Source organism: Gavia stellata, chromosome 11, assembly GCF_030936135.1.
Source record: "Gavia stellata isolate bGavSte3 chromosome 11, bGavSte3.hap2, whole genome shotgun sequence".
NCBI classification, from domain to species: Eukaryota; Metazoa; Chordata; class Aves; order Gaviiformes; family Gaviidae; genus Gavia; species Gavia stellata.
The window spans coordinates 28,849,198-28,861,695 of NC_082604.1; the positions used below are offsets into that span (position 1 = coordinate 28,849,198).

At 47.9% G+C, this 12,498-nt stretch overlaps 1 protein-coding gene across 2 annotated transcripts in view; it reads left to right on the forward strand.

The window, feature by feature from the left end:
• Nucleotides 1-6,535, forward strand: part of VEPH1 (ventricular zone expressed PH domain containing 1) — an 82,003-nt gene extending 75,468 nt beyond the window's left edge. For both annotated transcript variants that reach the window (XM_059822891.1, XM_059822892.1), the window contains 2 exons: nt 1,420-1,556; nt 6,299-6,535. In XM_059822891.1, the coding sequence (XP_059678874.1) occupies nt 1,420-1,556; nt 6,299-6,535 (374 nt within the window). The remainder of the gene's footprint in view (nt 1-1,419; nt 1,557-6,298) is intronic.
• Nucleotides 6,536-12,498: the final 5,963 nt, after the last annotated feature.

A 12,498-nucleotide genomic window follows, 5' to 3' on the forward strand; every position in this document is an offset into this window, starting at 1 on the left:
TCTATACTGTACACTATGTATTTTAAATTACATTTCAGATTATCCTTGGGCAACGTGCTGTAGTGCAGGTCATCAGGGGGACAGGAGCTTTTGCATCTCTCATTCCCCTCCTTCCTTGTTTTTGGCTTGGGCAGTTACCCATCTTGTATTTCGAGCAGGCTGAGCAAGGACGGCATTTACACGCACACGTGGCAGAAATGCTGGTTTAGCTCTTACCACCCAGGGTACAGGCGAGGCAGTGTTATTGGCCCATGACACGCTAATAGTTTGTAAGTTAATTTTGCCACAAGATGGTAAAAACATTGATGTCCTCACTGGGTAACATAATGAAAAGACCCTGACTGTTCCTGAGGGAGCAGGACACACACCGGGTCCCTGGGGGCTGAGCTGCGAGTCGCTCTGGCCTGGGGCAGTCCAGATGTCAAAATAAATTGGGTTATTGTAGAAATGCAAAAGTGACAGAAAACATCACATTCCCAACTGGTCAGTGCTGTGAGATTTACAGGATGTAAGTAACTCTGGGTTTGTTGTAAGGATTATTTTTTACAAAACGGATTGCTAATGTTCAATGACTTTTGAAATATATCTGAAGAGAGAACTAGAATAGATAATAGAGATGTAGCAGGGAGTGACCTCTACAAAACGCAGGGCTAGGTTATTGCTCAAACACTGGGTAAGGGAGGGCTGATATTAAACACATCCCTTTCCCAAGGGAAGAAGGAGTTGTATCTTGGGAGGGTGAGGAAGGGAAGGATCACGCCTGGGAGACAAAGCCTTGGGACTCACCAGCCCCGTTCTCAGCAAAAAGTCACATTTCTGGGCTGGAATTACCTACGAGAGGTTGGCGCTCGTTCCAGTGGGATGGTGCCTGGTCTCTCAGCTCCACGTGGACATCCCACTTCTGGACTTTAATTCCTTCTCCATAGGGCTGCTGCTGCAATGAAGCAAGCTATTGCAGTTAATGGGAGTGATATCCTCAAAATACTCCTATCCAAAATACTGCACAGCAGGAATGTAACTGTACTGTACTCTGTAGTGTGGATTAAAGCCTCAGACACAACATAAATGCCTACTTTCAATTCCATGCAATTATAAATGATTATTGCAGGGCTGAGGAACAACTGGGAGGTGTAAGGGTGGGGATAAGTACGTGACAGCTAAGGGAATAGAAGAAGTGATGGACAGAGGAGTCCGAGCTGTCAGCTCCATCTGCGAGGCCTCCCAAGCAAAACATGACTAAGGGCTGAAATGTCTTTCTGAAGCGACAGCTGAATGCTTGAGGTCGGGAGGAATGTGGTCTTGGAGCTGACACAGCTAAACTGCAAAAAAAGCTCTTCTGCATTGCAGGAAAAGCCTGGCTTTCGGCTGGGGCAAAGGGAGGACAGAAATAACCCCCTCATTGTGTGTTCACCTCCCCAGTTGTAAATCAGGACGGCCAACCTCTGATTGAAGGCAAGCTTAAAGAGAAGCAAGTCCGGTGGAAGTTTATCAAAAGGTGGAAAACTCGCTACTTCACTCTGGCTGGCAACCAGCTGCTTTTTCGGAAAGGAAAATCCGTAAGTCAGAAGACCGTCAGTTTGATTTCTCTCTTTCCCTCCTCCCCAAGACCATTTCCCGGAGATTTTTACCATTCAGCTTTGCCCGTGGTCTCTGTATGCCGCATGGCTAACTTCAGCCAAGGGGCTGCTCACTGCTTTTAGTTATATTTTTCTCTCTGGATCAAGAATGTGAGATTTTCAAAAGTGTTAGACTGGTGCTGCTCTTGTTCAGGCAACAAATGCCCAGGGCTCAGCACTGCAACTCCCATGTCTCAGTAATTTATACCCTACTAGCTGGTGACCTGTGCCTCAGCATCACCCCCTCTGCCTCGAGGCATCCCAGATATTGCAAAAGCTTCTGCTCCTGAAGGAATTACAGTGGGTTAAAAAATAGTTTCCAGTCTTGACCAATGATTCTTTATTTCCTTGAATAAACATAAATCCAATAGGTTCTGCTCAGGTAAATACATTTTTTCCACTTGCAAAGTGCATGGCATGGGACAGCAAGGCATGCAGCAGCCAGAGCCAACGTGCTGCAAGTGCCCTGTCATTTCTGGGTCCTCAATTTTCATGGGACCAGCACCGTTCAGGGGGGAGATGGTTATATTCAGCATATCTGGAGAGTCAGGCCCCTCTGAACACCTCGGGGCAGTCTCCAAAATCAAGCAACTGCTCACCTTTTTTGAAAGGCTTGTCTGCTTTTGTACATTAAGAACTGTTCTTGAGATGACAGCCTTATAATTGGTGTTATTTGTGCAGGAAATGCAAGTGTGTCTAAAGCAAGGTGATGCTAAAATGCTTTTCTCCCAAAGGAAGGGAGGTTTTTTTGCTTTCACTTCTACGCTCATCTAAATTCAGGGAAATTCTGCTGAAATGTCTGTGAAATTGTTTGAAAGTTATACTGATAGGGCTCAGAGACAAGTCTGTCCCAGGGCATGGAAGAGCAGGTAATTGAATCCAGTCCTCATTATTTATTACTCCTCAGTTATTAGAAGCTAATTTTCTTCAGCTTTTCGCAATGAGAATTATCAAACATTGCACAAAACAGTCTATTTATTTTTGTTACAAGAGCTCTATCCTAGATAATCCAAAAATAGCAGCATCTTCCAACTATAGCCAAACCTTAATATTTCTGGTAAATAGTCTTTATTTTTATAGAAACCTAGTAAAGCTCTTTAAGCTGCTTAAATGGCTTCCTGAGCCCCTTGCTATAGGAAATACAACAGGGTGTCCTGCCGAGGAGGAAGATGTGCCTTTCGTGGGACAATACAACCCTTCTGAAAGCAAGTGGTCCGGGAAACTGCCTTATCCTTACTTTCTAGTGACTTTTTCTGGTGTTTTGGTTGAGATTCTGAAGACAGTTTAATCCATGCATGTACCATAGCTACAGCTCAGTACTGGCTGACGCTCACTTTTGAAAAAGTATCGGAATAATTGTCATTTTTTAGCAAGTCGATTGGCTTATAGAAATGTATTTAACGGAATGGCTTTAATTAGCTCTCCAGACAAGCCAGGCATAAGGCACATCAGAATACCTTGGTTACTCCTGGGATGCAATCGCCTCCTTATAGATTTTCATTCTCAGTTCTCCCCTTGTTCATGTGGGGAACGTACAATGTGTCGCAGGCGGGTGAAGCTGGCAGATTAGATTATTGAACAGCAGATTTTGCTCAACAGCGCAATTCGTATAGATTAACTTTCCCTTTTCAACTGGCAAACTCAAGGCTTCGTTGCTTTGTTTAAAGTTGAACACAAATACCTACCTGGAATGGTTTGTCAGTGTAGCAGGCTGGCACCCAGCTCCCCAGGGACAGAAGCGGGGTTATTGCACCTGGGTAATCAGTCTTTCAAGCTGGTGCATTATATCCTGTCACTTCTACAGTTTTGGCCAAAATTCGAGAGTCAAGACTTGCCGTGAACCATTGCTCGGGGTGCAGCCTGGAGCAACCCTGAGCCCCCCAGTTTAGGTTGCACACGTGCCCTGGGCTGACTATTGCAGACACCAAAGAGAAAATTTTAAGCCCTTTAAGCAGGGCTGGAGGTACGAAGCCTCACAGAAGTGGTTTGGACAACAAAAGTGTGACTTTCAGATCCCACAGGAGGTCCGCTCCTGCGCACCTCCGGCACCCGTCGGGAGGACCAGCCCTGCACCTTGCTGGCTGGGTACCGGTGCCGAAAGCATGGCAAGATGCAGGGTTACATCTGCATTCGTTTTTTATCGTGTGATACTAGGCTGTGGCCGACCAAAGCGGTGGTAGAGGCTCCTGCCCAGCTGCATCTGGTGCTTGTTTCAGTCTTCGAGGCCAGACGGTACTTGCCTGGCTGAGCGTGACAGCTCTGCCCCATCGTCTCTGGCGTTGTGGAGCAGGGCTGGGTGCTGCGTGGGTGTTTGGACTTCACACGCTGCTCACTTAAAAACACAAACCTCACACAGAGGAGGTATTGTGAGATGTCCAGCTGGCTGTGCCCCACCATGAACCTTCCCTTCGTCAGAGGAACCGTGTGGACAATATTCGCTCTGTGTAAGCAACTGTATGGCCAGTGGGTAAAGGGGAGGCAGGAGAAAAGCAAAATATAAGAGGTCTGAAAAAGAGCCACATCCTAAACTCCTGGAAAACTGTGGTAAAATCCTTCCACAGAAATGTGCCTAGGGTACAATCAACTTTCTTTAGCGACTTGAGGTCAAACGCTGTGTGGTAATGAAGGGAATATATCATTTTTGCTAGACAGGCTTCGAAGTCTCAGGGTCTGGCTCATGGGGTGCAAAGTTTTGGTTCTCGAGTCTATCGTTGCTTTGCGTTTTCTGTGATAAAATTTTCATTATGTTTATCCCAGGTGAGATTTCAGTGCAGAGCCAGCTTAATACTGTTGAAAAAGCCTTAATCAGTGTTTGTGGAAGCAGGGGAGGGTGGGCCACCCCTGTGGTCCTGTGGGCATGCATGGGGAATTGATGATGGCTCTGGAAATGTTTGTTCCCATGTGAAGTTGGAGAGGAACTTCATTGTTCATGGAAAGTCATTTGGTCAGAACTGAACATTTTAGGGGGGAATTATCCATTTAAAGAAAACTTCTGAGGTCTGAAATGGGTTCCCTGATAAAAAATGAATGAGACAGACAAATAAATGCCCCATCCCAGAAGGTGCAGCAGCAACGCCAAGGGATGGAGATGCGCTGGGGAGATGACGGTTCTGCGCTGTCGCTGCCGTTCGCAGCCCAGGGTCCTCCTGTGTCCCGGAGGGGTCTGTCTGCTCACGCAGCTGCTGACCCTGCCCAGGGCTTTGTGACAGCCTCTCTTGCTGGAGAGATGCTCCGGTCAAGGGATGGACTTCAATGTTGGTTTGAGTCAGAAAGGAAGGGATTGCCCGTGGATTATGGCACTTCAGGAATGTAGGAGAACTTGACTGCCAATAATACGTATGTATGCAACAGAGAAGAGCTCCAAAAGTTGGGAAACTCATCCTGGGTATTCATTATGGATGTGGAAAAATGGCAGAGCGGTGGTAATGGTAGGGGACTATCAAATCCCAGAGAGGAATCACAGCCATTGGGCTTGAGACTTCTTTTGGACGGTCTTTTCAGATGAGCTTTTCCTTAGAACAGTAAAATGTTCCTGGTTCGTTCCCAGAAGGACTGAGACATTATTGCGGGAGAAGTCTCCCTGCCCAGTTCTGGTCCTGCATTTCAGACCTGGCCTGCTGGGGGAGCAGACGAAGCTGGGGCAGGCAGAGCAGCTCTGGAGACAGCAGTTCTCACACCGCAGCCTCTCCCGAGTCGTGCTCAGCTTCTGCAGGATAATTAACCACTAATTCTCACTCAGATCAGTCCAGACCTTTCCAGTACCATAGGAGCAGAAAGCTGTTGGAAAATCTGCCTTAGTCCTCTTGGTAAAAGTACAAGAAGCTCAAGAGGAGAAACATAAATATTCTTGAGGAATCAGGGCCTTGGGCTTAAACTTCTCACCTGGAGACCCAATTCGTACATGTTTTATGAGCTCACGAATCTCTTCTCCCACAGGAAACTTCCATGACTTTGTACAACTATCTGTTATACTCCCTGCATTGTATTTCTCACAATGACACTAAGATTTCCTAGATGTACCAACTTTATACATTTTCAAACAAAATTGCAAGTGAGCCATCCCGTATCCTCCATTCACCACTGAGAAATGCCATGATTACCCTCACGTTTCTGGGTCAGACTCAAGGTATCCATTCTGTTTTCAACACCAACAAAAGGAGTTGCTGCTTCCATTTTCGGGTGGAGAAGGGGAACAACTTATCACTGCTTTAGACAACAGAGCTTTCTTCAGTCCCCGAGGACTGGCTGATTTTTGTACCCAGGAAGCATTTGCCATCAGCATGAGTTGTGTGTGGTTCTGTTAACAAAGATCACCATTATTAAAAGCCAGAGAAAGGAAAATCCAAGCCCATGTTAATAGCTGAAGCTGGAACTAAAAAGTGCAGATGCTGGGGGGGGGGGGGGGGGGGGCAGAGCTCGTGGGCGTCACTGTGGACCCTTGGCCATTGGGTGCAGTAGACCATGACAGCCTATGAAACCTGAAGGTGTTCAGTAGGTGAGCGTGGCACTGCATGGGAGGGGGGTTTCCAACTCCCCTAGGGCTCTTTTGGGAAGTCCCCATCAGTATGTTTACCCGCATGAGCAATGTTTACAAGCCCACCTCTAGAGACATCAACTGTTTATTAAGATGGTGGAAGCTCTACCAGATGAACTTGGTTCTGTCTGTCTTCCCTGCGTTTCAGAAAGACGACCCTGACGAGTGCCCCATTGAGCTCAGCAAGGTGCAGAGCGTTAAAGTGGTGGCAAAGAAGCGCAGGGACCGCAGCCTGCCCCGGGCCTTCGAGATCTTCACCGACAGCAAGACCTATGTTTTTAAGGCCAAAGACGAGAAGAACGCCGAGGAGTGGCTTCAGTGCATCAACGTCGCTGTCGCGCAGGCTAGAGAGCGGGAGAGCCGAGAGGCCACCACCTACCTGTAGAGCTGCTGGCACCTCCATGGCCATGCCAGCAAACCAAATGTGTCTGGGACCGCTCTGGCATGGAGCATCCCACTGCCATACCGTGGACCTCTTTTACCTCCAAAATAGGGCCGTGGAAAACCATGGGGGAGACTGTCTGTTGGCATGGGCCAGGGAGAGCTTTGTGCAACCTGAAAGGTCTAACGCCTCGATGATACTACCAGGTGATGGAGTGCCACCATGTGGGAGCGCTCCCTGGCACTGGGACATTTGCTGGTGTAGAAGCAGTGTCCACGTCCATGTGCGAAACGCAGGTTTTTCTTCAGCCTCATGGCCTGCAAGCCGGGGGACGTGGTTGGAAACAAACCTGGACCCCAACCCCTCAGCCTTTGCTTCTGAGATGCACAAGGTCTTGGTGGCTGTAGACACTGCTGAGAGCATTCGAGCATGTAAGGACTTTCTGCGTTCCTCAGTTGCTTTCTGTCTGTAAAAAGATAATTTTCTTTCTTATTTAATCTCAGTGTACTTTATCCTTTTACTGTTTATATGTCTGGGGAAAAAAAATCAAGTTTGCTGCTGCTTTCAGGTTTGAAATGGAGCAGTTTTAAAGATTTAATACTGCTGAAAAATAATTTTAAATATTTAACTGTTTTGATTTTCCTTCTTTCTCCTGCTTTTTCTCCCCTTTGTAACTGAATGTAATTTTTAAAATTTATTTTCCTTTTTTTAATTGTCCTCTCTGTTCTGTAACTTTTCAAAATTTCTCCAAAACTGGAAAAGTCCCAGTTTGTTTGATTTTCTTTGTCACTCTCAAATTATTCCAAAATGGAGGAAGTTCTGTAGAAAAAACTGAAAGCAAAAAAGGAAAAAAGGGGAAAAAATGAATGAGAAGTCTGCAAGTGGAGAAATGAACTCAGTGATCATTCAAGGCTGAGTAGAAATAAGATCTGAAATTTTCCGACCTAGAAAAATGTGTCTTTTGCAAAAAGTTATTGCTAAAAAGAGGGCGTTAAGAGGGGGAAAAAAAATCCAGAAAAAAAATAACTGTAATACGTACCTTCCACAGCATTTTTGAAAGTTTCTTGCAGAGCATGGCACATTAAAAAGTCAGCAATATAATCTGCTTTCTGAAATATCCTCGTGTTGACTTTCTGTAGTGTTTGTTGGGTGAGTTTTGGCTTTGGCTTTGCGGACAGGAGGGCAGCAGGGGCTGGTGAGGCTGGCAGCGCTGCTCGGGCGGCTGTGACGGCGGGGACCTGCCAGGGGTCTGCTCGAAGAGTTTAATGAATTACCAAGAAAACTGAAGAGTGATTAGAAACAGTCCGTGGGCAATGTTTTGTGTCATCAAAAGCACTTGGGGAACAGGGAGCAAGAGGAATGACCTGGGAAATAAATTCGGATTAAAGTCTAAAGTAAAGCTAGTGCTGGTGCTGCTGAGTCAAGCCTGTTCTCAGCCATCATCACGAGGTCTAAATCTCATATCAGACACAGTTTTCTGGCAGGGTGAGGTTGAACGACTGCATACCTCTGAATTTACAGCCTGATTTTTTCCACCGTCCTACACGTTCCCAACTCTCTTGATTTCAGTGGGGCTGCTGCTGGTCAGCGGCTCTGAAAGTGGGGCCCAGGACAGCTCAGAGATGTTATTCCGCCTGCATTGAAATTCTCTCGCTTTGGGAAAACGGGGCTTTCGCTTTTTTTCTCTTGCTTTTGGGAAAACTCCCCTCCGGGGAGCCCAGCCACGGGCAGGCCATCTCCCTTCCCTTCCCCTGTCCTTGCTGTGGCGTGTGCGGGGAGGGGAAGACGGGCACGCAGCTGAGTAAGTGCTGGAAGAGCTATGGAGGGGGTGGGATCTGAGTGATTTAACTTGATGGTTCGGTGATGGGGTGTTCCTTGATGGGGGTGTTGCTGCGGTTGTTCAGCAGGGTTTTATGGCCTGAAGCTTGGAGTCCTGTAGCATGCCATATAAATATTTAACTTTGGAGTTTGATAAGTTGCAAGCACTGAGTGTTGCTGGTGTTTGTCTCTCCGGCCGCCAGAGCTCTGTGATTCGTTATGTTGACAGGTAAGACACTAACATTTGGTAATGAGCATTTACTTGAATTAGAATTAGAAAAAATTAGTTTCTTTATCACAGAATCACAGAATCACTAAGGTTGGAAAAGACCTGTCAGATCATCAGGTCCAACCACCACCCCAACCCCCCCATGCCCACTAAACCATGTCCCGCAGTGCCATGTCCACATGGTCCTTGAACACCTCCAGGGATGGTGACTCCACCACCTCCCTGGGCAGCCTCTGCCAGTGCTTCACTGCTCTCTCAGGAAAGGCATTTTTCCTAATATCCAGCCTGAACCTCCCCTGGCGCAACTTGAGGCCGTTTCCTCTTGTCCTGTCACTCGTCACTTGGGAGAAGAGACCAACACCCCCCTCCCCACAACCCCCTTTCAGGTAGTTGTAGAGAGCGATGAGGTCTCCCCTCAGCCTCCTCCTCTCCAGACTGAACACCCCCAGCTCCCTCAGCCGCTCCTCATCAGACTTGTGCTCCAGACCCCTCACCAGCTCCGTCGCCCTTCTCTGGACACGCTCCAGCACCTCAGTGTCCTTCTTGGAGTGAGGGGCCCAAAACTGAACACAGCATTCGAGGTGCGGCCTCACCAGCGCCGAGTACAGGGGCACGATCCCCTCCCTACTCCTGCTGCCCACACCATTTCTGATACAGGCCAGGATGGCGTTGGCCTTCTTGGCCACCTGGGCACACTGCCGGCTCATATTCAGCCGGCTGTCGACCAACACCCCCAGGTCCTTTTCTGCAGGGCAGCTTTCCAGCCACTCGTCCCCAAGCCTGTAGCGTTGCATGGGGTTGTTGTGACCCAAGTGCAGGACCCGGCACTTGGCCTTGTTGAACCTCATGCAATTGCCCTCAGCCCATCGATCCAGCCTGTCCAGATCCCTCTGCAGAGCCCTCCTGCCCTCCAGCAGATCAACACTCCTGCCCAACTTGGTGTCATCTACAAACTTGCTGAGGAGGCACTCAATCCCCTCATCCAGATCATTGATGAATATATTAAACAAGACCGGCCCCAAAACTGAGCCCTGGGGGACTGCACTTGTGAGCGGCCGCCAGCTGGATTTGACTCCATTCACCACGACTCTCTGGGCTCGGCCGTCCAGCCAGTGTTTTACCCAGCGAAGAGTGCGCCTGTCTAAGCCACAATTCTCCAGCTTCTGCAGGAGAATCCTGTGGGAGACAGTGTCGAAGGCTTTACTAAAGTCCAGGTAGACAACATCCACAGCCAATGGTACCACAGGAGCGCCTGAGCTCTGCTGCCAGGCCAGAGCTAAGGGCTGCCCGGTCCCTCGCAGCAGCCGGAGCTGACACCTCCAGAGACATGTTTCTCAACCTGATCCATCAAAGCACCATCAAACCTTTTGGGGAGAAACACCGTGGGCCTTGGGGCAGTACCAGTGCAATGAATTTCCATTTGCAGTGAAATAAAAGTTAAGCTAAACTTTGACAGGCTGTTTGCTATTTCTGTGTCCCCCTTTTTAGTTGCCTGCACTCGTGGGGATGTCTGTGTTTCTTTGCTGGTCTCTTTTTTCATTATTTTTAACCATTTCCCAGACCCGACGATGATGTTTATGGAGGCCCCGGGGCACAGTGGTGCACCATGGAACTGGCAGAAAGATGCTGAGACCTTGTGCGCTGTGGCTCTGCTCACCCATGGGCAGAGTGCAGTGAGTGCAGGGTGGGAAGTAAAAGCAAACAAGCTCAAAATTGGTTGGGGGTAGGATTAATCCGAGGTGACCAGGATCTGACAGTGACCTTCTGGTGGCAGGGATGATGTCACCAAGGCAGGATGCCACCACGCTGCCCACCCATAGCCCTGATACCACCTTTCAAAACCATCCCTCCAGCCCGGAGAAGTCCCCATGCCCCGGCCTGTGCGGCCCGGCTGTCCTCTTCCTCCTCGGCCACGAAGCACCAGCTGGACTAATCCCAAATAATTTCTTTTCCAACTCTCCACGTTTTCCCTAAATCTTCTTTGAGACAGTGAAACAAAACTGGTAATTCTTTCCTTATGCTCTCGCGCTCCTTCCCCGACTCCTGCGGGAGTTCATGTATGTTTGTTTTGCTTTGCTTGAGGGTCTCCAGTATTTCCTGAGACCTGGTTCCTCCCAACGCCGATGGGCTGGAGCCCTTCTCCAGCCCCAGGGACCTCCTGCTGTGCTGGCCACAGCGTGTCTCGGCCAGTGCTCCAGCCTGGGCTCCTAACGCGTGTTGAACAACTGACGTGGCACCCGTGCCCTGGAAGGTCAGCATGCCCTGGTCTGGAACGGCAATGTTTTATTTCCAACATCGCCATGTTGACTGGAGAAGGAAATGCCGACAGATCACACCATGCAGCCAGCGGCTGAGAACAAAGCGGTTGCTGAAGCATTCCTGGATGTTGTAAAATCAGGGGGGGCTATAAAGCCGGCCATAGGTTTGTAGACCTAAAAGATAAATTTGTATTGACGCTAACGATGTCAGGGGGGAAAGAGAAGACCTCTGCCAATGGCCCATGCAATGCTTTAACCAGCTCCAGACTTCCTGATGCTCTTGCCGCCGGAGAGATGCGGAAATGTTCAAATTCCTGAAAATTCTCGTAACAACTAAAATGTGGAAATGAGTGTTAGATTATAACATGTAGCAAAGTAATCAGAACAACTTTGTTAAAACTAAATTTAGTCACAGAAAATACTGAATATATCTGGGGTCAGTCTATCTAAGCAAGTCTATGGACATCTGTGTAGGTCACCCGGCCAGGCAGAGTCCGGCTCCCCGGTACGGAGCTCCATCCTGCTCCCTGTCATTTACATGGAATCAGGCAATGTGTGCCTTGTGCTATAATGCAATATTATAATACTTACTACTTCTATTATACTTCATGCGTCTAAAACACATGAAGTCAAATCCAAGGCTGATGCTGAAGACCAGAAGCGGGTTTTTTCGGGAAGGTGCACCCTTTTCATCTGTGACCCTTTATTTACTGGTTTCTCAGTGATACGTGACAGTTTGATCGGTTTGTTCATGCACAGAGTACGAAGCAGGTTTGATGCAGACAGCCTGTGCTGCAGGGTGTCACACAGCACGTAAGCAGCAGGGAAGAAGTCTACGGTAAATTGTGTATTATGTCCATACAAATAATGCAGGTCTACAGAGCGGACTGCCGCCACCTCTGCTACCTCTGGATATAAATGAAGCCACGGAGCCAAACCTCGATTTAAAGGCAGCTGTGCAACGGTAAGAAAAGACATATGGTTGGACTTGATCTTACAGGTCTTTTCCAACCTTAATGATTCTGTGATTCTGTGATTCTGTGACATATGATGGGAAATTTCCGCAGCCTCTCTGGCAGACGAGGAAAGGAGATTTCAGTCATTTAATTTTCAATACCTAGACCAATAAATCCTTTCTTTACCCACAAGACATGTCATTGAGTCTAATGGGAATGAAGTTAATTCATAGGTGTGAACTTGTGGATTTACGGTCTTAAGTTCCAAAATTACATCCTTTACTAAACACTGAATCCATCCACCAAGGCATGTCACTGGAGTTCAATGAGACAGTAAGCTGGCCATTAAAAACATTTTTTACAGACAAAATAGTCTGCATTTCTTAACCTTGATGCCAAGTTTCAGTCTGCCACCTATGCATTACATCATCAATTTAATGCACCTTCTTATCCGTGAGTACGTATGTACAAACACATGTTGTCACCTATCTGACAGAGTACGGGGGTGTGCAAATTGGGGCTGAGCATCCACTTCACCGTCAAGTGAGTTCCAGGTCTGCGTGTGAGACTCGTGTATGGGGCAAATGCAGCTCTGCTTCACCTGCTGTCTCAAGGCTTTGTCATCGCACTTGGCTGTCACCAGTCGCTTTACATCCTTCCTTTCAGTCTCAACATGATTGAAACAATATGGAATGCATAGCTATG